Source organism: Neopsephotus bourkii, unplaced genomic scaffold (assembly GCF_033783945.1).
Source record: "Neopsephotus bourkii isolate Nb327-2 ecotype Australia unplaced genomic scaffold, CSIRO-AGI_Nbou_v1 NB_333, whole genome shotgun sequence".
Classification (NCBI taxonomy): domain Eukaryota; kingdom Metazoa; phylum Chordata; class Aves; order Psittaciformes; family Psittacidae; genus Neopsephotus; species Neopsephotus bourkii.
The window spans coordinates 851,807-873,737 of record NW_026900839.1 but is presented as its reverse complement, the minus strand read 5'-3'; the positions used below and the strand labels follow the sequence as shown (position 1 = coordinate 873,737).

Here is a 21,931-nt window from a genome sequence, read left to right as displayed (position 1 = left end):
TTGTCCCAAGCCCCTCTCCAGGTTTCCTGCAGCCCCTTTAGGCACTGGAGCTGCTCTAAGGTCTCCCTTTCAGGAGCCTTCTCTTCTCCAGGCTGAATCAGCCCAGCTCTCTCAGCTTGGCTCCAGAGCAGAGCTGCTCCAACCCTCAGAGCATCTTTGTGGTCTCCCCTGGACTCACTTCAGCAGGTCTATTAACAAGACCATCCTACTTCGTTACAGCCACTGCCAAAGCAAATTACCCATTGAGAATACTTGTAACATGGAAAGGGCAGTATCCTCAGCCAGCTCTGTTTCTGTGATCAAATAACCTGTGCCATATGGTGATATATGTTCCTGATGTTCCGATACATCTCAAGTGGCGCAAGCCAGCTCTTGGGCCAACTCGTGGGTTTTGGTCATTTGTATGCAAGGATTGTGCTGTATTCCTCTGAGGAATTGCCAGGCCTTTGCTCTGGGGTAGAGAAAGTGTCAGTTGTTCTCAGGTACTTTGTTAGGTGGGCTGCTAATGGCATTTACCCTGTCAACGCTTGTCCTTTGTGTGCTTCAAAGGACCACTACATGGGAAATGCATACCACTATAGCCTCACACTCACCCTGCTCACCCAACTCCCTCCTTCAAATCAAACCTAGTCCTCAGCTATTGCTGAGGAGTCCTTCCAAAGCCTTATTCTTGAGGTTAGGAGCCACCCACCTGGCTGGTGCCAGTTTATACCCGTTTGTTCCAGTGGCACTCAAGTCTTTGGGCTGTTTAGCTCATTGTACTCCCTAGTGTTTACACTTCAGTTGCCAAAGAGTGATCCTTTAATAACCCCCATATCACTACTCTGTATGTATGAGTCAGCTGAAGCTCAGTCAGCCCCACAAATAGATGACATTGAACTTCCTTGCTGCAGGAGTCAGATTCAGGTTGATTCCTGTGCAGTGGCCTACAGGTTGCAGCCTGTGTTTGTAAACAAGGCCAAGCTTGTCTTTAGCTTCCCACATTGAGTTCCTTAAATCTAGTTTTTGAAATAACTCAGGTACTTGAAACCACTTGAAAAAGTCTTTAGGTGGTTTAGAGCTTGGTCCTTCTCCTGGTTTCTGGTTCTGTTCCCTAAGGCACCATTCCACTTGGTAAAGCTTTGAGTCTAAGGACTAGTGCTGACTGAGAAGAAAGTAAAGTGCACACTGATAAAAACTGCCTGCTTCTTGAAGTGTTTCAGTGTAAGGGGGTTTGGGGTTAACTGGGGCATAATTTACCATGGGAAATGAATTGTTATGTGGGATGGCTGCCCTCTGTTTTGTAAAAAAGCAGAATTGTTGAACAGCCTGGCATGGCTTTTGTGGTGTTGATGGAGAGTCCTTCACATGATTGACTTAGAAGATGAGTTTTATGCCTACCCTCCAGCTTGTGATGTATTCATGTCGAAGTGGCTGTTTCCATGCTCTGTCTCTACATCCATTTACAGAAAAGAGGCATGCCACTGACCAAAGCTCAGTGACCGCAGGAGCCACATTCTGTCCTGTAAGGGCTTTACTTGCTCTTTCCTGTGGGATGTCTGCAGGGGAAGGTTGCTGATTTGATGGTGAGAAATGGGAAGGAAGGGTCCATGTTGGGAAGATGGTGAGAAACTGAGACTGGGTGAAGGATGAGAGAAACTTTATTTGATAAGTGGCTCCTTTGACCCAAGAGAGCAGCTCTTTGGCAGGTAGGAAGATCTGTGTATGGGAAGCCTAAATCAAACTCCTGGGAGGGATGTGACAATGCAAGGTGTTGGACTGTGCCATGTTCTGTCTGTTCTTTGCCTCTATCCCACTGCTGGAGGCGTTGCTCTCTTGGAAAACCAACCTGGAACACCAGCAGGGGCATAGTGAGCCTATGCAAAGCAGAAGGAGAAACAAGCAAATCATCCAGGGTTTAACGTTTCCTCAGCCAGAAGTTTGGATTTTTCTGCTGCCTTAATAAAAAAGGAACAAACCCCAAATTTGGGGTCACTGACAGCTGGTGTCAGGCTCCAGAACCACCCCCCCCAAGAGGGCCATGGGGGTTTCTCCCCATGCTATGATGTCTCCCTTCAGGTGCCCCGATTTGCACAGTGCAAGTGCCCGAATATCTGCAGGACTGAGAACTTGGCTCCACAGGTTCACGTGAGTCATCCACCCTGCAAAGCCATTGGAGAACGTCCCAAGAAGAGTGTCTCTGTCTTTCCCAAGGACAAGGGTCCCTCCAGCCTGGCTCACGTACCCCTTCTGGATACTCTTTGCTTTACCAGCTGCTCCATTGAGCCATAAATTTGCTGTTCCAGACCAGGAAGCCCATGTCATGCAGTAGTGCAGCCAATCTTGTGCCTTGTGGTACAGGGGGAAGCTGATGAAATGCCCTCCTATCCACAGTCCCACATCTGTGCCCACGGTCAGCACTAGCTCATTATCCTTCTCTTGTGTGGAGTAGGAAAGAACAGTCTGGCTGCCAGCATGCTGGGCTTTGATCCAGAAGCATAAGGTGAAGGCTTGGAGAGACATATCATGGAGGGGATGAATGTTGACAAAACTCTCAATGTTTTCCGCAGGGAAGTAGAAAGATGGAAAAGTGCTGGATTTAATACCTGAAACAACCAAAAAGCCAGCTGTTACATCTCCAGCTGTGCCTTTAAATAAGCCTGGATCCTGAAGAATACACCCATAGGAACTAGCACTCTTAGCTGTCTTGAGCCACAGTTACTGGTGTGTGTGTTGTACCAACATGGAATGGGCTTGAAATGGTGATAAGCTTAACTACTATTTGAGAAAATAACTTCCTTCTTTTCCCCTTCTTCCTTTCTTCTCATCTGTGTGTAAAAGAGAGCTAATGATTATTTACCCCAGGGGAACTGTCAGCTTAAAATCCTTAGTGTTTGTAAAAATGTGCTTACATGTTGCAGGAGAAAGCTGCAGTTACTGTGACAGTAGCTAGATTAGGGCCTAGAAATGGGACAAAATCCTACCTGCACATACCAGAATCAAACCTGTTAATGATTTAGGCCATGAGGGACAGGAGAGTGTGGATTCTTCATTCTTGCAAGGTAAGCTGGGCTCAAGAACACATGTGTGTTTCTTACCTATGTGGCTCCCTCCATTCAGCAACTCTCTCTTCATGTCTTGGAGCTGCATCTGGATTTGTTCCAGCCTGAGGTTGAATTCTTCTGGATGGCATTGTTCTAGAGCAATCAGACAGCTGAATTTACAGGAGGCCAGTACCTGCACATAGTAGGCTTTCCTGCTTTCTAGTTCGCAGGAGGTCCCTTTGTTTTAAAAGGCAATGTCCCACCTCTATGTGGTGCCTGGTTAACCAGCCATGCCAGGGGTGTTTCTGGACCCACCTGAGTGCAGACACACCTGAACCTAGTATGCCATTTAGCACCGCTTGGGAGATGTGTGACACCTCTGTGGTCAAAACAAAGGGCTGGCACACAACCTGCAGCCACCACTGCAGCATTAGAAACAAGGTGTGTTAGCAGGGGGCAAAGAGGCACTGGACCATCTCCGCCTTCTGTGCAGGGATGCTGCAACTCCCAGGAAAGGTGAGCTCCAGCATGCTTAGCTTGGGTGATTTGCAACTTAACTCCCTCCACGCTGGCTTCTTGCTTCTCCCTGGGTAATGCCTGAGTCCTGCCCCTTGACTCCCTTTACCTTGGGTGGGTTTGGATCTGAAGGAGGCCTCCACCACGCGCCCATGGAGGGGCTGTGCGTGCCGGTAGTCATTGCGCAGTGTTCTATTCTGCCAGTCCAGCAAGGTGTTCTCCAGGAGGCTGATCTGTGAGCAACACAGGCTTATTATGGAGGGCAATGGGGACAATGGTTTTACCAAGAAGGGCAGTGCAGATCCTGCAGCTCAGGAGTCAACCTGGCGAATAGTTACAGAGGAACCCACAGGGTCTCTTGCTGTGTATTAGCAAGGGAAAGGAACAGAACATGAGGGCTCTTATCAGTTAATTCATGATAAAGGTATTTGCCTGAAGGAAGTTTTTAACACCTGATGCTATGCATGGATGGAGATTTTGCTGCTATTCCACAGCATACTGTGTTCTCACAAGTGCCTATTACCCTTTCTCCTGCCAAAAAGAATGTTTCTTTTTCAAGTGAGAACACACTGTGATCCTCCACTACTGTAATCTCCATTTTATCTTGTTCTTCTCCTAGAAGAAAATGTTTCTAATGCTTCTGTTTCATTAAGGAGGATGAACCACTGTGCAACTCACAGGTAAGATAATTTGACTTGTGTTACTTTTTCCCTGGTAAAGCCTTTGTCCTGACAAGGCAGACAGAGAGAAGGGGATCCTGCCATGTGATGGTATTCAACTGCTGGGAGAAGTGGGGTTACTGCCCAGTGCTCCTGTGCACTCAAGTTCCTCTGTAATGCCTGCACTGGAGCCTGGATGAACCCTCTCCTATCACAGAGCCAAAACTCACAACAGGCTGCTCCTGATACGACCCAATCTAGCTGCACAATGTAAGTATAGACAAGAAAAAACCTGAAATGCTCTTTAAAAATGTGCCAATTATTCAGTAATTATTTTAATTTATGAATGGCTCTTTTATGGTTTTTGGGGGAGGGCTGGACTTTCTTGCAATAGTTTTTGCCTTGTTGATCCTGACTTATTTTTTCCTTTAGGTAGTGTTTCAGTATGGTTGAGCTTAACTGAGCAGAGAGCTTTGTTATTGCCCACCAGACCTCAGGTAAACTGCTGCTATACAGAAACTGGCTCTTGCTCTGAAGTCGCACCACAGTGTCATTCCAGCCACCTGCAATTCCAGTTAGGAGTCTATCCTCAAAAGCCCTGTAGAAGTGCCCCATTAGCCTCTCTGCCAGGCTGTTCCCCAGATCACTGGAGAACAGACAAGCAAGCTTGTACAAAAAGGTGAAGTGTGGAGGAAAGAGAAGCTGCTCTGTCTGGTGAAGCTGTCACTTACCTGTGTGTGTGACAGGAGAATTGGAGAATGAAAGATGGTCCAGATCACACTCTCAGAGCAAGGTGGGGTTGTCAGTGAGCCCTGGTACCTGTAGAAGTGTGAGAGGTTTTCTGGCAGCATGGCCTGGACATCCAGAGAAAGGAGCTTTGTCGATTGACCTCAAAAGGAAACAGAGAGGGAATATTAACAACTAATGGGGAGCAAAGAGAAAGGTGAAAGCAGCGTTAGGGCTGGGGCTGGCAAATCACTCTGCCCAGAGTATATTAGACTGCTGGCAGAAGTGGATGAAGGAGGGAAATAAACTGTCCTTTCAATAGACCTATTTGTTGTTCAGAACTGCGTGGGGTCCTGGATGTGGTGGGGAGCTGCACCTCAGTGCTCTGCCAGTAGCTGTTAGTCCTAGCAGAAAACGGCGTGTATTAGAGCAGCAGAGCATCTGCTATCTGGGCTTATGGATTGAAGGATCATAGGAAGTTGTTATTTGATGGTGCTGCAGTGTGATGCGTAGACCTACCAGGAGGATGTTTATTGCTGCCTTAAGCATCTTCCACACCACCCTGCTGTGTGGGCTGATGTTTGAGCTGCATGGGCAGGGACAGTGTGAAGTTGTGCTTGGCTATGTAACGGAAAGCAAAGCAGCAGTAAAATTTTCCCAGAGCCAGTACATATGTACAGGCTTTGAGAATATCAAGGATGGAGAAAAGCATTCCCAGGTCTTACCTGCAAACCTGATTTTTGCCAGTTTGGAAATGAATTCACTGTAGTAGGTATTCTCGAAGTGTCCATCCTAAACACAGCATAGCAACTTGAACAGGTTAGTGACCTGCCTGTGCTTGCACACTATTAATCAGTTTGGGGGACTAATTGAGGAATTGGAAGACAAAGAGAACAGACACTATCTCAGATATCTTGGTATGATACGAGGTATGTACATGTAGATTTCAGAATGGTGAACTGTAAGGATCCCTTTTCACCCCTTCTAAACAAAATGAAGTGCTCCCATTTGCAAATCAGAGCAAGGCCTTGAAGTGCAGCAGGGAAAACCCTGCTGTCACCCCTGATATTCCATGTGTACTTCTTATGGGACAAATTTATCTAGGGCTCCTAAGTTGTATTGGCTAGTATTGTGGCATAAGGGAAGAACAGTCCTCCTAAAGCACAAGCACAGCTTACTCAAGCTGGTGGCAGGTATCATCTCTTGGGATAGACATGCATACCTACTACAGGCTGTTTGTATCTGGGCTGTGATTACAGTATGAACAGTGGTCAGACTGGCCTTGCTCAGCAGCCTGGGCATCAAACCTTACCGCGTACAGGAAGGCAAGCACAGCCAGTCCATTTGGTTTGTCTTTGGCTTCTTCAAAGCTCGAGTAGTCAGCTGAGTTGTAATGGACAATGTGCAGCTGTCAGAAGAGAGACAGGGTCAGCAAGAAGTGATAAATGGCTTCCTCTGTGCTTCAGAGGACCTAGTGCAGACTGAAGGGGGAGTCACAATCCCAATTCCTGCTGCTTGTGCCTTACAGCACAGCCAAGCAGACCTTTCTATAGGGGTTTTTTTAATAGGTTTGTGATGAAATGTGGAGGAACAACTCCAGACTTGAAGGATATTAGTGCTATGGGTTTTTTAGTCTTTTATAGCAGCACCATCAGGCTGAGCTGTTGCACTGCACCAACACCTGCACTGGTGGGAGCCCTATTTCTCCCGCTTGCCTCTGCATTGCTTGTGCAGGCTTTGTGGGCTGCAGCTTCCAGTTTCCCAACTGGCAGACCTGCAATGCACCCTCCCTCCAGCTCACTCCATTCACATGTACCTCTGCAAAGTATCTCATCCCATCTATGGTGTGTTCAGAGCCGCTGGTCTCCAGGTCCAGGCCACCCCAGTGCAGATGCATCTGTACAGCTGTGTAGAGGCCAGGGAGCCCTCTGGAGATGTGCATGGTGGGTGGCAAATCAATCTGAACTGAAAATAAACAGGATTGGAGACAGCAGTTGGTGCAGCCATGCCCATTCTTGTAGTTGTGCTTACAGTGCCCAGTGCTTTCTGCCAGTAACTCCTGAAATAAGCAGGAATAGGCACGTTCAGGGAACTAACTCCAGTATACAAGGAAAACCACTGAAGCATAAAGCTAAGTGTGCATAAAATCTTTCCTGACCTCAGGCTTGTGCACCACAAAGACTAAACCAGGCACAAAAATGACTGGGCACAACCCTCTGCATCATCTGCAATCTTTCCTATCTAAGCAGCTCTGGGTTTTTAATTAGGCACTAAAAGTGCTTTAATGCTCATCTCTCCCACAGTACATCACATCTTGCAGGGTTCTGCACAGATTTAACTGCTTTCTTTCCAAGGAAGAAAAGGGGAATGGAAATCAACAAAGTGAGTGGCCTCCTCTAACCTGTCATCACCATTTCCAGTGTCCTAGAATCTGCATCTTCTAGGAACAGGAATACTGGGCCAGAGCCCTCTAAGTTTGAAAAGGCTGTGTTCATGCTTGAAGGATTTGTAGAGACGAATCTCTTTGCTTCTCCTTGCCAAGGAGCATTCACAAAGAGACTATGAACCATTTGTCTTCCTGCTAATATACTGCTACAAATCATATATTATGTTAATAAATATGCCAAACCTAGGAGGGAAAATGGGAATTGCCTCATCCTAATAAAAGCCCACAGCATGTCACAAAAAATAGCAACTACCCTTGCAAAATGTGGCACATTATATGATTCATTAGTCACAGATTCTGTTAGTGAGAAGCTTCTTTTGCTTGTAAACTGTTTCCAGGCAGACAAGATGAAAACATCTTTCCTTGTAATATCCTGAAGAGCCTCGAGTGTATGAGGGGGAAATCTACCTTTTCACACAAGATCCCTGCTGACTGCCTTCCAGAGATAGGCTTATTTGCCTCAAGTACCTCACTATGGTTTCTGCTTTCTACAAAACACAGCCAGGGAATTGTGCTCTGAGTTTATGACAAGCTCAAGTCCTCTGTAAGATATCTAAAGCAAATATTTGCTGACAGCATGAAGGCAGGTAACAGCCCACTCATCTAGGCGTTCTCAGGTGGGGTTCAGCCTGGTAATTGTACAGCTAGAGAGAAAGTGAAGCTGGTTTCTTAGGTGAAACAGTTGATCTTCAGCTTCTCAGAGCTTGTAAGGAGAATCTTGCTGACAAACCCATCTCCTATTCTTTCCGTTCTGCTGAATGCTTTCTGCTGTGGCCCAGTGGAATATTTTCTCTGAGAGATACTGCTACCATGTCCCATCCCGCTGATGCCAGTAAGAAAACCCTGCCTGACTTCACAGGAGCTGTGAATAAGGACAATCATTTGCCTTTGTGCTTTACTAAAATGCCCTGCATGGGAAAACCATTGTTTTGATGTTAACAAAAGGATAGGAAAATACACATGCTCAATCACGTCTGAAAGCTACACCTGCAGGAATTCATTTGTAGGCAGTCAGGGTAGCAATGCTGACATGAGAGCTTTAACTGAATGTTAAGCTTGTGAGGGCAACAAACAGAAGTTATGGTTTTAAGAAACAATCACCACGGTCTTTCTCTGAAGGCATTACACTTCATCTCCCTGCCCTCACACCATGTTTCTCTCTGTCTCTGTTAGAGAGAGGAAGAAAGGACTGGCCTGAAGGATTAAGGAGCACCAGCTTTGTGTTCCAAACACCTTCCCAGAAACACTCATTCCCTCCCCACTGCAGCTATTAGAAAATTCTCTCGTTGCTCATCTGTAGTCCAAAAGCATTATCCCAACAGTACCAGCTGATGAATTATTTAGGCAATGAATTACAGACTGCAGCAGGGGAATCCAGGACCTCTTAATTTATAAACCTTGCCCCAAGGCTCTGTGGCCAAAGGCAAGGCTTTTAACCCATGCTGTGCTTCAGCTTTTCTTCCCGATAACTGAAATACCAATCCTCTGACTAGAAGGGAGTGTTGTACTTTGTGTGACCTGCATCTAACCAAACCTCAGACACAAACCTGCTACTGAACTATGGTTCTCCATTCCTATCATTTCTTATTATTGCAAAAGATGCATTTTCTAAATGCAGAGAGGAGTCGGTATGCCCCAAATACCACTCACTGCTGTAGTCCTGCAGTCTTGTACTATACGGAATGAAAGGGTCAATCTATAATGCTCTATCTGCCTTTTATCCATTTTTGATGTCTAACAGAGAAATTATCTTGCAGGAACATAACTGGCTTTTTATTTCTCTGGTTTATACACATGTTTCTGGAGTGCTTTCCTGTGTGATTGGGGAAAACAGCAGAACTACAGGAGCAGAATGAAGTGAGATGAAAAGCAAAGTAAGGTGAGTTCAAAGAAAAAGGGCATTGTGTGTGAATAGCATTTCAATCAGCTAAAATGAATAATCTGTTCCTGCACTTTAACAAGCCTGACATCCTCCCAGGATATCTGAGCTAGGGAAGAAAATACTGCCTATTGCTATGGCAAAGCTGGCTCCTTCTACCCCATTTCACCCTAGTGACACTGGCTGGCCAGAAAAGGTTTGTAACTGTGTTCTAGTTAGGGTAAAGTGCTCAGGTGAACACACGGGAGCTCTTCCCATATTCTGTGTGTGTTAGAACTTCCAGGTGAAACCTCCAGAGGATACACCTCAGCCTACTTTATAGCTTCAAAGTTGAAAGCTGTCACGTTCAGGCATCTCTTCCATTAGCTGTCCCAGCAGGAAGGTATGTGCTTTCTCCCATCAGAGGCACTGCAGGACTCAAACCAGTATGATGCAAACCTGAACTCATCAGGATGCTAGCAAAGAGGTTTGGATAAAAGGGGTGAGTTTTCAGACCTACCATTAAAGACATCTAAGGCCTTTGCTTGGCTGCTGGTGACCTGTTCCCTGCGCTGCTGGCTGCCAGCATCACCCACTGTCGTGGAAACAGTGCATGGGATGCCCCTGCATGCTGCGTGTGCAGTGGTCCATGCATGTACAAAGCGTTAGCCCCGTTTTGCTCAGGGGGCAAAATGGGACTGATGGGGTCAGGCAATACTTGCTTCTTTGGTGCTTTGCTTCTCTTTCAGACAGAAGGGTGACTGACAGCTCAAGCTGCTGCAGGACCAACTAAACTCCTTGCGCTCTGTGCCCTGATTTCTGTTTCAGGCTCTTCCTTTGCCAGCAATGAGCTTTTGGCCAGCTCCTGGTTTTTAGGCAGGTAATGAGAAGAATCCCCCTGGTCTTACCAGAGTGACCATTGTTGGTCATGGTGAAATCCCCCTGCAAAGGCCCATCGTAGCCACTCAGCTCCAGCTGCAGCAACTGGGGGTTGTACCTCACTTTTTTCCTCTGGATGTCAACTGGAGATTGGCGCTTGCCAGCACAGTCTGCAAAGTGCTTTCCCCAGTGCTCTTCATCCAGCTCTCCTTCTGTGTGGAGGAGAAGCAAACCAGGTTATTAGGGCATGGTGAGAACTGTTGTTAGCTCAGGAGTCAGAAGACTCCCCTCATTTGCCAGCAGGGTATGTCAATCTAATTATTATAACACCAGGAGCTGCAGCAATAAAAGGTTGCTGTGCCTTCCCTAGAGTGAAAATATACATTATTCTGTCTGCAGGACAGCTGTGGTGCAAAATAAGAAGCCTGCATTGCAGTAATAGCTTGCTGATCACTGGGGACTGAACCTCCACCAAAAGAGAAGCAGTATTTCTACAGAAATGGGGATTTAAATGGGTCTCAACTGTCAAAGATGTGAAATCAGGTTCTTAACGAATGTGAGAGTGAATAGGACCAGGGCTATAGGTGGAAAGTCTCTCCTTAGGGTTAGGAACCAACAGCAAATTTGCTATTTTTAACTCAAGATTGCTAATAACAGAAGAATATAAAAGCAGAGTTCAAACCATTCCAGGTTTAAATACATTTAATCTTTTGTATGCTTTCAGGGATAGGAGTGGTCTGGGGTGGCTTTGATATCTTGGGAGAGTTTTCATTAACAAAACCACCCCTCTCCTGAGCGCAGAGCTGTACCTCTTCCTGGGGCCCCCTTTGCACACACAACAAATAATAAGTGATTCACTTAGATAGTGAATCTAGTACATTCCACACCAGGATAGGCAGATCCTGGTGTGGAATATGAGCTGGGTGTCCCAATGTCAAGATACAGTTTATTACTCTGAGCTCTTGGTGCCACTTCAGCCCCGAGGCCTAATAGCCCCTAAAGGTCATGCCAAGTGTTAATACCAACTCCTTTTGCTGCTCAGTGTCACTAGCTCAGACACAGACCTTTGACATGGGACTAAGAATTAAAGGCCACAGCTTCACCTGCACATGCTCATCATCTCTGCAAGTATTTAATGTTAAAAACCTCCTCTGATCACCTTATAGAGGAAGTAAATGTGTAGGAGACCTGGCATGCTGGATGCTATCCTTTTTCTGATGGTTCTAAGCCTTTTAGCCCTAATGTGAATCTTTCCTGCAGAGGACTGGGTGCTGTTGAAACTGAGCAAATGCTTGAACCCTTCAAGGCTATTTGCCCTTTCCATAGTGCTATATTTAGGACTTTAAGTAGAAATATTGATGCCATCTCTGTCATGGCTGTAACCGACAACCAGAAAGGAAACCTTTTCTTCTTCAGCCCAGAACTGAGATATATTGATTAATGTCAGAGTCACGTCTGTCTGAGACAAACAGAGCTACAGCTGAGGAATAATCCTCATGTGATTGTGGAACTCAGACTTCAAAACCTGCATAGATGGGTTGGAAGGCAAGGTGATTGCTGTGAAAAGGGAAATAATTCAAAGCCACTTGCTCACCTTCCTAATTTTCAGTTACAATGACAGCCACACCTGAGGAGTGGTTGCTATTTGTTAATCCTTTTTATTTCATTGAAGCAATGTCAGTTTGCAGGTGCTTGTTTCCTGGCATTGATTAAATATGGGGGAGTTAGGACATGCAGAGAGCCCAGCCTAAAGAAAACCCAGAGAGAACTTCTGCAAACAGCTTAGTGTCCTAATCGCACTATCTCGTTTATCCAACAATATCCTTTGCTTTATCTCGATTCCCAGCCCACTGCAGATCATAAAAGGACTATCATTTACTTCAGTGAGCTCTGCAAACAACCTCCTGAAATGGAAGAAAATCAGATAAAATTTCATAAAGAATATAAATACATAAATAAGCACTTCTTAGTGATCTGCACCGCATGGGATATGACAATGAAACAATAAGTATGCAGTATTTTAAAGCTTTTCCTTCCAGGATCATCCAAAGGGCAGCTTTTACTTAAGCACATGTGAAGGTTTCCCTTATTGTTTGAACCTCCTTGATCTGCCAACTCTGACAATGTGTCCTAGCCACACAAAGGAGTAAAAAGGGGTAACATTGAAGAGAATCACTTTCAAGACGCACAGGCATCAATAAAGTGCATTAAATTAGGTGCTGTGTGAAGATCTTTCACTAATGGAAAGAGTCAAGCTGAGTGTTGCTTCTGCAGCACAAAAAGCATGGGAGTGTCTTAAGCAGTAGAGATCCCAAACCAGCCTCATTTTGCGTTACCTTTGTATGTCCAGTGCACTAGGTGAGAGCAGCTTGGATGCACCAGGAGCAGGTAGAACAAGGCAGCTGTGATCCACATCTCTCTCACTGTATCTGCTGTAAGAACCAAGGGGAGAGTGAGTTCTTTACAAATCCTCAGGAAGCACAGATACCAGTTTACTCCAGGTCTGGCCCTTCCAGCACCCATCTTGCCCTTCTACCCATTCAAAACAGTACTAGCAAACGATGCCCCAGAGAGATTTTATTTAGACAGCTTTAAATACTGAGGGCACTTTATCAACCCTTTGAACCACTGTCTGTGCAAATGGAACAAGTTCCCCCTCAACAGCCAAAGCTGGTGGTCTCAGTGCTGTCTGTGCACACTCCTGCCCACATTTCCTGTCCATTCATTCCTGATGAGCAGGTTGAAATGCTTCATTGCAAGTATCTGCAAAACAGTGCTTTGTAAGCAAAGATGCCTAATACAGAGCTCCAAACACTGTCTTGAGATGGCAAACTGTTTCCTTGTCACACAAAGGAAGGAGCCAAGGCAGAAGACATTTAAGGGACTGGTTTTCACACTCTTACCAGAAGTCAAAATTGTAGGCACACAGCTCCTTTGAAATTACACTTCTGAGGCCAGGTTTACAAATGCTCTCACAGCTTAGTGTTTTAAAGCATTTTGCTTTCAACACCATCTCTAGTCACTGAAAATCTAGTTTTGAATGGGAGAGATCTGCAACCTTTGGAAAATTCAGAGTTGTGAAAAAGCATTTAGGCTGCTGGAAGACACAGGCATGACACAAGATACTGAAACCCTGATGGCTTTTTAAAACCATACAGGAGATCAAATAAGAACTAAGAGGCATCAGACGTCCAAATGTTCTTCTGGGCTTCAGGAGCTGCTCTGCACATCCTCAGGCACTCCATTTCCCTAAAAATGTGTCCTGAGCAAATAATTGCCCAAGATCCAGTGAAAGAGTAATTCAGCAGATCAGGGAACAGGCCATGGGTCTTCTGCCTGCCTTTTGTATCCTGTTACTAGGCAAATGTCATTCCCTTTGAATAGCCTTCTCCTCCCTCTAAGAATGACACCCACTGAGCAGCAGCCCTTTCTGGCCAGCAGTGCTTCCCAACCCATAAACCCACTTTAAGAACAAAAGTGGAGCAGAAATCTCCCCAGAAATGGAATTTTCACCTGGTGTTGAGAAGAGTACACGCAGTACAACTTTGTTGTTGGCTGTGGGTGACGGGCAGCAATACGAAACACTTAGCAAGAAAGCTGACATCAGTGAAATCGCAGCACTTCTGGTTGCAGTCTCCCTGCCACTTGCAATGATATTTGCAGTTATTGTTTTCAGCAATAGGGTATGTAATAACAGCAACTGAACAATGAGAGCTACAGGTGAGTTTCAGATGGGAACTCTGGTTACTAGGATTAGGCTGTGCTGAAGAACAGAAGCAGGTTTTCTATTCAAAATCTGACTCTTTGCAAGGGAATTGTTAACATTAAAAGGCTTTCCTGGTTTGGGCTGTGCATATTTAATCTTTGGAATTATTACTGCTGTAATATTGGTGATTAACCAAATGTGTAATTTTATCCTCTCTCCCCTAAAGAAGTCATTTATCCTGACAGTTGCGCTGAACTGTGTAAGGACTAAACTAATCAAACATGCCCTGCGATGCTCTTCATAATCCTTGTGTATCCTGTTGGGTAAACAGGCTTTGAAATTAGCTGAGGGAGAAGTTTTGGGGGTTTATGCTGTTCATACTCCAGGATTCCACACAGCAGCACAGGAGGGTGTGAACAAGAGTCAAGAAGAGGAGGTCACTCTTGCATCACAGCATCCCTCCTGTCACCCTTCCTGCCTGTGTGTGCCAAGAGCGTTTAAATGGATGTCACTTAGGGACAAGCTGTGCTTTATCGATCAGCCAGCCCAGTCTGCACAAAGGGTTTGAAATGAAGCCCATTTGGGACTGTAGTGGCGCCAGGGAACTGGAGATGACAGTGAATTAATTCTTAATGGAGCTTTTGCAACATGCTAGAATTGTGACATTTTAATTGCCATCAGCAGGAGCCCTGGGTGCTCAGCACAGCCAAAACCAGCATCTCTGTTAGCTCAAGTTAGCTTCTTCCAGATTAGTGGTTACTCTGGAAGGCACAGCAGTCTGGGGACAGGATTTACTAAGGGCACTAAGTATGAATTTGCTTTGGAGTTAGGACAGAATAATTTTAATTAAACTCATTAAATGAATATTAAGCTTCTAACTACAAGTTGAGTAATAAGGGAGGAGACCTTCTCCTGTATGAAGTATTGCACACATCTATCATTATTGGTTTTGGAGCTATAGCTTTTTTAGTGTCTATGGTATTACACCTGGCTTGATGCTTGTCTTTGTTAGTCACCTCTTTTGCTATCTCAATGTAATTGCTAGAGAGAAGTATGGATATAGTGCCCAGGAACTCCAGATATCACAGCAGGACCATGCTTGAAGTAAACTGGTGTTTTACAGGTGAAGAAGACTGTAGGTCTAACCGGACTCCTCTCTGCACCCTTTAGCTAGTGAGAAGATCTCATGTCAGGTTATCTCAGCTGTGCATATCCTTGGCACGATTTCCTCACAAAGTCAGGCTGCTTTCACACAGATGCAGTTACACAGACGTCAGCCTCCCCAACCCCGCCTTGACTGCATTAGGAAATAAGCCTTTTATCCCACATCATTGCCTTCCATGCACTTCACTTTTATCTCTACGGTTTCCCCTGACTTTTTGCCATCTTTTAAACCCTGCTTCTCCCAGGCTCTTCCCTCTGTCCTCACTGGCCTAAACCTCAGCTCAAGTCTGACTTTCAGACCCATTCTGAGTATTGGTAGCCACATTAAAACCTTACCATCGCACTGAAGTAGCTGGCTCAATACCTCAGTGCTCCTTTGACCCAGAATTTGAACGGGTTAACTCCTTTCCCTCTGAATCAGCAGGAATTTCATCAGGGGTTGCAGCAATAGCTGCATCACTCCCAAGCCAACAAACATTTGACCAGGAGCAGGCTGTTGGATGTAAGATGGAAAGATTGCCTTCAATCAGGCTATCTAGGTTTTCATAAGTGAGTCCAAAACCTCTTCAAACGGAGCTCAGGCTGGAGGAATGAGCCTACACAAGTTTTATAACAACAAAAAGCAGCTAGTGCTGCTAGCCCCAAACCCATGAGTAATGCTGGCAATAGCTGTGCAGATTGAAACATGAAATCCTTTTATTCAACAATTCCTGTAATGTTTTTACATCTCCTGTTTAGAACTGGCCCTTGCTTCTTTGAATTTTGTCTATGCTTTATTCCCCCCCCAAACCTCATTTTTGCCCCCTGGCTTCCAGCTACATACAGAGAGCACAGAAGTGAAAGTAGTGATGTAGTTATAGGACATGGGGTAATGGGTTAAAACTTAAACAGGGGAACGATTCTAAACGATTGGATATAAGGAGGAAATTCTTTCCTGTGAGGGTGGTGAGGCACTGGAATGGGTTGCCCAGGGAGGTTGTGAATGCTCCATCCCTGGCAGTGTTCAAGGCCAGGTTGGGTGATATGGTTTAGAGCGAGGTGTCCCTGCCCATGGCAGGGGGGTTGGAACTGGATGATCTTTAGGTCCTTTCCGACCCGAACTATTCTGTGATTCTATTCTATGATTCTAAGTCAAAGCACTAGAATTCATTTCTCCAGTTCACACAATCCCTTTAGGCCTCCTTCCTCTTCTGTAGTATTTGGATGTGCTTGGCTAAATTTACCCTCTCCCACCATAAATTCAAACACATTTGTTGATTCTACTGAAGCTTTGTGATAGAAATGGGCTTTGAGGGAGTCAGGGATAGACACTGGAGGTTTACACCAGTGTTCTAAAAGCAGGATTTGTCTATTTTAAAGCAGAGAGGTTCCCTTTGGAAATTCCATTTCACGCTCTAACAGATCTCAGCATTAGCTACCTGCAGTTCATTGTCACCTTACATGTTTTTTTGCTCAGTTTCAGCCAATTACTCTTAGTCATAGGTATAGCTATTGGATCATCTTAAAGCACTTTTCCCTCTTTAATGCTCACATCACTTCTGGGGTGGTTATCGCCTCACTGCACCAGGAGCAGCCTTTCACTCACCATTTCCCCAAGGTGGCAAAAAGGACAATGTGATGCTATAAAAAGAAGAGAACATGGTCAAATAATCCCTCTTCCATTTTCATTTCCAGGAAATGTAATTACGGTTCTTGTAATATCTTTATAGGTCTGCTCTACAGACTTTGCTGAAAGTGACTTACGTCACTTATGTGACTTATTTGAAGTGACTTATGTTCTGGATGTCTACTTAGGAAAATAAACCCAAAATGTGAAGGAAGAATTAGGAAGGGTCCATATTCCCCTTGTATTTAGTGTTAGGTACACAAGAACATGGCCTGAGTGCTGCTGAGAACTGGCCTGGGAGAAGTTTTTCCATCATACCAAGGCTCTGTGCTGTGGAACAGATGGTGGTGGGAAAAAGGAACAATGCAGTGACAAGACAGCTTGACAACCTGTGCAAATACTTGTCCACCTTCTCAGACACCGTGTTAGTAGTGTTGTATACATATCTGCACATCCTTCCATAAAAACACTCATTTTTGATCCTGATCTCCTAGTGCGATAACATGTAGAAGAAGCACAGTTGCTGCTCAGTCTCTCTGACACTCAATATTAGCAGTGCCTAAACACAGGAGAAATCCCTAAGCCCCTCAACAAACAAACACTCCTCACAGAAAAAATAAGGCTTCTGGAAATGTGGCTGTTGCCCATTGCTGGGTGAGCACTTTTCCCTTCTTATTTCAGCTGCATTGTGTGTTGAGCAGCTGTGACATCCAGTGGCCAAACACAATACATTTGAGTCTGGTAGAGAACTCTTCATACATGGTAACAATAACAGAGCCCTTTCATTGCACTTTCCATCTTCAAAGAGTTGTATAAGCAGTATTTCATTAACCCCTACGTAGCTCAGTGGGGCAGATGAATGTAGTGACCCTAAAAGTACATGTGATAAGGGGGTTACCATTTCCCAAGCACGGCAGGCAGCTCTTTAGGCAGGCAAAGAACCTGCCCTAGGGCCAGAATGCAAGACCATAACCACCACTGTAGGGAGCAGCTGCTGGGAGACAAGGGATAAGAAAGGTGCAATTCATTCAGCATCTGATGAAGATGCCATACCTGAGGAAAGGGTTGTGCTTGTTTTCCCTGGAGCAAGAGTTAATGCTAATGGACTGAGCAAAGCTGTATCAGAGGACATGGCAGGACCAGGGCTGTTTTCAAGAGGTGATTTGTCAGGGTCCTGCTCAAAGGAAAAGGCTTCTGCAGTGATTTTCTGGAGACATCGGAGGACTTTTCTGATAGATGTAGAAGGGGAGGAAAGGAGTGCAAACACAGATCTGGATTAAGAAATACAGTGGTGGAATGAAAGAAATGTGACTGTAATAATATCCCAGTGTTAACTGGGATTCCTGTTGTGACAGGTAAATCGGAAGATACAGAAAATAAGGAAACAAATCAGGGGAAAAGAGGAGCTGGATCTTGCCCATGCAGCAGAGCATCCCAGTTCGATGCTAAAAACATCTATTCCACAAAGAAAGAAAAAAAGTAATGGACCAAGAGATGGGTTTTCACAGGCCTGTGTTAATGGGGGGGATTAGTGGATATAAAGACTTCTAACAGAGGTTTAATGGTTGCTTTTAGACTTAGGCATTCCAGACTTTCCTTAACCCTTTGTGTTTGAGGTATGTGGTGTTGAGGTATGTGAGCTGAGTGGGTTTGCTGAGCTGCTCACAGCCTATGAGTGTTAGCTTTCGGTGAGTTTTAATGGTGCAATTACTCCATATCCCATGGACTGCAAGGTCCAGGAAGACAAGTAAAAGTTATGTGTCTTAAGTATGAGTTTGCTACCTTAAGGTTCTTTTCTAGCCCGTGCAGAGAAACACCCTTAATACAGATGCTGTGTTTTATATGGATATCTTTGAGGTCAATCCAGGCATGACTGTTTCTATTATCCCTGTTTCCTTTTGATTATAAAAGCAGACTTGCATGACTCAGAGATCCAAACTATGAACAGATGTATTCAGTTTTAGAGCTCAAGAAGTCAGTCCCTGCTTTCCCCAAGTTATCTGTGCCTCAGTGGTTGCTTGCTCAGATGGATTTTTGCTGCAGGCAGTGTCCATGCAAGGACATTCAGCATGAGCAGAAGCTCCCACAGTCCCTCCTCTTGCTTATCACCACTCTCTGCCTGTGCAAGGAGAGGGAAGATGATAGGAGCTCAAAGCGATTCCCATGAGAAAAGAGGTCAATGTTTTAAGGCAGGAAGACAACATAAAGGGAATTTAAATCCTACTGTCTGTGCTGTACCTGTTCTGTAGCAAGAGAATCCTGCTTGATAAGTCTTGTGCTTTACATTAAGCGCTACACACTCATTAAGAAAACAAATGAGTTGTTACTGGTTTATTCATACTGGGTTTGGGGTTTTTTTTCCAGGTTTCCACTCTAAAAAACCCTAAATATCAAATATAATTCCATAATGGCTAATCGATTCCTAGCTTGCTTTCCCCTTTTTTGCAGAATGTATTCCAAAGTGAGAGGGAAAGACCTGCTCAGCAAGGAGTCTCAAACCCCCTGTAAGAGGCAATGTGAGATTGCCCACTGGCTTCTATAAAGGGAATTACTTAATGGTTTCATCATGGTTTGAATGAGCAGCTATGGCCTTTGGATGCACAGTCCCAATAATTACTATCCAGCTGGTTTAAAAGCTTTTGGTCTCACCTCAAATCACCATAACAGATCATTAGCTGCTGGGAAATGTACTCCATGGTACTAGCACCCTGATTTGTGCATTGGTTCACTTCCAAATACCCTTCACCATCACCTAGAAATGCATGTAGTAGTTTCATAAGTAGGTTAGCATTTACAGAGGTTACAAAGTAGTATATTTTCCCTATCCCAGCCATCTTATCTGTATCTTTTGTTGTTGCCATAGTTGTTCTATCTTAAATAAAGTCAAAGTACGCTGCTTAGTACATAGCTGTCTAGTACAGCTATTGTATACTCATATAGACTGATTAACCCATGCAATATATCCATCGCTGCACACAAACCTGTGTCCATAGTATCACTGTCAAAAATGGCCAGTTAGTTTAATGTCACTTGCATCTTCAGCATCCACTAAATCCCCCTTTAGGACTGAATAAACCCTGAGAACCCATTTCATAGAAACTCAGACATCAAATCCTCTGGCCAAGGTCTGTAAGCTCCCTGCCCTGTCCCTGCTGGCTTGGAAACTGAGGGCAGTATTTTCCATAGAAAATTCAAATCCCAACTCAACTGAAGCCAGCTGGAGTTGGAGAAAGTCAGAAATCAGACTGAGGTATCAAGATGGGGTCCCTGCAGCCATGCAGGGTTGGTCACTCCAGCAGCAGGTACTCACTGACAACTCTTCATTTAAGTTTTGTGCTGTAACTGATGTTTCTATTTGAGGACCTGAACAGATCTAATTCAGTCTAGGTTCTTCCCTTACCCCAGTCACTGTGCTGAAGTTACTTTCAGACTGGCTATTAAATGCAGGAACTGGTGGCTTTTAATTCATTTTCAGGATGCTAACCAGTCCATCTCTGAAATCCTGGGAGAAGACAGGAGAATTAAGAGAAGTGATGGAAGTTATAAGCATTAAGACATCAGGTCTATCTTCTCAAGTCATTTAATTACTCATGTGCCTAAACCCTGTGCTGTTTAATAGCAGAGTTAAGCTGTAAGACAAAAGCATGACAGAACAGGGGGATGAGAAGCAAGAGAGAAGGTTGTAAAGTCAGAGGAGGTTTTGACTGCGTGGAAGGTAACATCTCAAACAGTCATTCAATAATTTTAATAGATACCAGAAACAGCATTAGTCAGGCTCTGCCATTACCTTTCCAATGAATGCTCCTTAAAAATACCAGGATCTGCAGAGTGAATGAAGGGAAGAAACCTGAGCCATAGAGCTGTGACTCCTGCTTTCCTCCGGAGATCTCACCTCGAGTGCAGTGGCACAGTCAGGAAGCCTCACTCTGATGCAGGACTGCTTTGCAAAAAGACACTTATCGAAACATGAACAGGTTGGCACTTGCAGAGCTGTGGGATAGAGGAGATGAGGGTGGTGCATACAGCAGAGACCCAGACACGTTCCTCAGGTGTTTTGGGAGGCACTGGGGGGGGAAAGAAGTCCCTGACTATTCAGGAAGTGTTTTCAAGCTGCTAAGAAGGCTCACACCCTGCAATGCACCCTACACTGCATAATGGTTCTTCAGCATACTAATGCACCAGCAAACAAGTCCTGATCTGTGGTAGTTCTGCTCCCTGCCTTGGCATCCTCAGGCATTTGAATCAGTGATTTCACACTCTGCAAAGCTCCGAACTCTCCTACCCAACCACTTTAAACAGGGAAGGAAAAGGCCCACCTCATCAGCTTCTGTGCTCATGAGCATGTTGCAAGCAATTAAAAACCTTACCTATATTACACTTAGAGTTTTCCTAGGGTCTGTAAAGCACAAGGAATGACTAGGCCTTGCAATGCAGGGGGATGTGGATCATGAGAGTTGTTTTCCCTTGCTGGGTTGTCAATGCCTGTAAGCCTGAGCTGTGTTTCTTCTCCATCTGCTCCATCAGCATGTTATACCAACGTGTTAGTGTACTTGTGTGGGCTGTCAAACTGGATTACTAGTTACAGTGGCTTTATGTTTCCTTAAACTCTCTGTTCCCAGTGTCCATCCCATTAGGCATACATCCCCCCTCCCAAACCATGAAAGAAATACTTTAAGAGAGTGCACTGAGCACTTGATTAGCTGGTGGCAAGCCTGAATTCCCACTGAAACTCGTGCTGGCTCCCTATCTCATAGCCTTAGGGATGCTCAATTCTGAAGAAAAAGAAAACCCAGGCAGGATACATGACTGAGCAGTGGCATTTTCATTCCACATTAACATGTATTTTACAGCGCAGTTTTAAATCTGCTGATCCAGGAAATACTATGCCAACACCTGAACAGTGCCAGGCTTCTGCTCATGGATGCCTGATCAATGCTGCCTCTAGCTACTGTAGTGCCAGTGTCTTCAGCTGTGCCTTCTCTTGCAGACACAGGACTCAGTGGAGCGGACACAGCTCTTGGCACACCATCTGTGGCCAGAACCCCACGTGAGTCCTGCCTGCCAGGAATGGGACCATGCAGTTGGAGGGGGGGGGATGCAGGTTCTCAGCACACAGCTTTTTGCTCACACTCCAGCAGCAGATACGTGTGGTCACAAGGAAAGATGAGCCTCAGCAAGGGAAGAGCTTAGGCTGCTCTTCTACAGCCAGTCCTTTCCCACAGCTTTGGTTTGGTTGAACAGAAACACAGAGCTGCAAGAAGCCCAGTGCTCAGCTGCCCAGGCCAGAGGGTTTGCTTTACACTCCACTTCTGCCTGCCAGCAAGTTTTGACCTTTCAGAACGTCTTCT

The 21,931-nt window shown here is 45.1% G+C and overlaps 1 protein-coding gene and 1 long non-coding RNA gene across 5 annotated transcripts; one reads left to right on the top strand and one right to left on the bottom strand.

The window, feature by feature from the left end:
- Positions 1-1,883: 1,883 nt before the first annotated feature.
- Positions 1,884-20,506, bottom strand: CA6 (carbonic anhydrase 6). 2 transcript variants are annotated; one of them, XM_061347921.1, is made up of 10 exons: positions 20,371-20,506; positions 12,444-12,539; positions 10,137-10,319; positions 6,741-6,889; positions 6,237-6,332; positions 5,650-5,716; positions 4,930-5,087; positions 3,649-3,772; positions 3,078-3,176; positions 1,884-2,585 (listed from the first exon to the last, which is right to left on the bottom strand). In XM_061347921.1, the coding sequence occupies exons 2-10, from the start codon at positions 12,520-12,522 to the stop codon at positions 1,972-1,974; spliced, it is 1,569 nt and encodes a 522-aa protein (XP_061203905.1). In that variant the 5' UTR covers positions 12,523-12,539; positions 20,371-20,506; the 3' UTR covers positions 1,884-1,971. The 2 variants fall into 2 exon arrangements, with proteins under 2 accessions (XP_061203905.1, XP_061203904.1); XM_061347920.1 differs by lacking the exon at positions 20,371-20,506 and adding an exon at positions 13,621-13,751.
- On the top strand, positions 3,571-16,720 carry LOC133209338 (uncharacterized). 3 transcript variants are annotated; one of them, XR_009724657.1, is made up of 3 exons: positions 3,571-4,468; positions 7,245-8,202; positions 8,546-9,135. It is a non-coding gene; the product is annotated as an uncharacterized LOC133209338 (long non-coding RNA). The 3 variants fall into 3 exon arrangements; XR_009724658.1 differs by lacking the exon at positions 3,571-4,468 and adding an exon at positions 16,687-16,720 and having other exon boundaries at positions 6,351-8,202; positions 8,546-9,249; XR_009724656.1 differs by lacking the exon at positions 3,571-4,468 and having other exon boundaries at positions 6,350-8,202.
- Positions 20,507-21,931: the final 1,425 nt, after the last annotated feature.

What these genes read in the sequence shown, in the direction of transcription:
- CA6 (XM_061347920.1), bottom strand. Translation starts at nt 13,711, where the DNA reads ATGTCAGCTTTCTTGCTAAGTGTTTCGTATTGCTGCCCGTCACCCACA. An exon ending in AGTGCACTGGACATACAAAG is followed by an intron (nt 10,320 to 12,443) that starts GTAACGCAAAAT and finishes TCCTCCACACAG; the next exon opens with AAGGAGAGCTGGATGAAGAG. An exon ending in GGATGAGATACTTTGCAGAG is followed by an intron (nt 6,333 to 6,740) that starts GTACATGTGAAT and finishes CTCTTCTGACAG; the next exon opens with CTGCACATTGTCCATTACAA.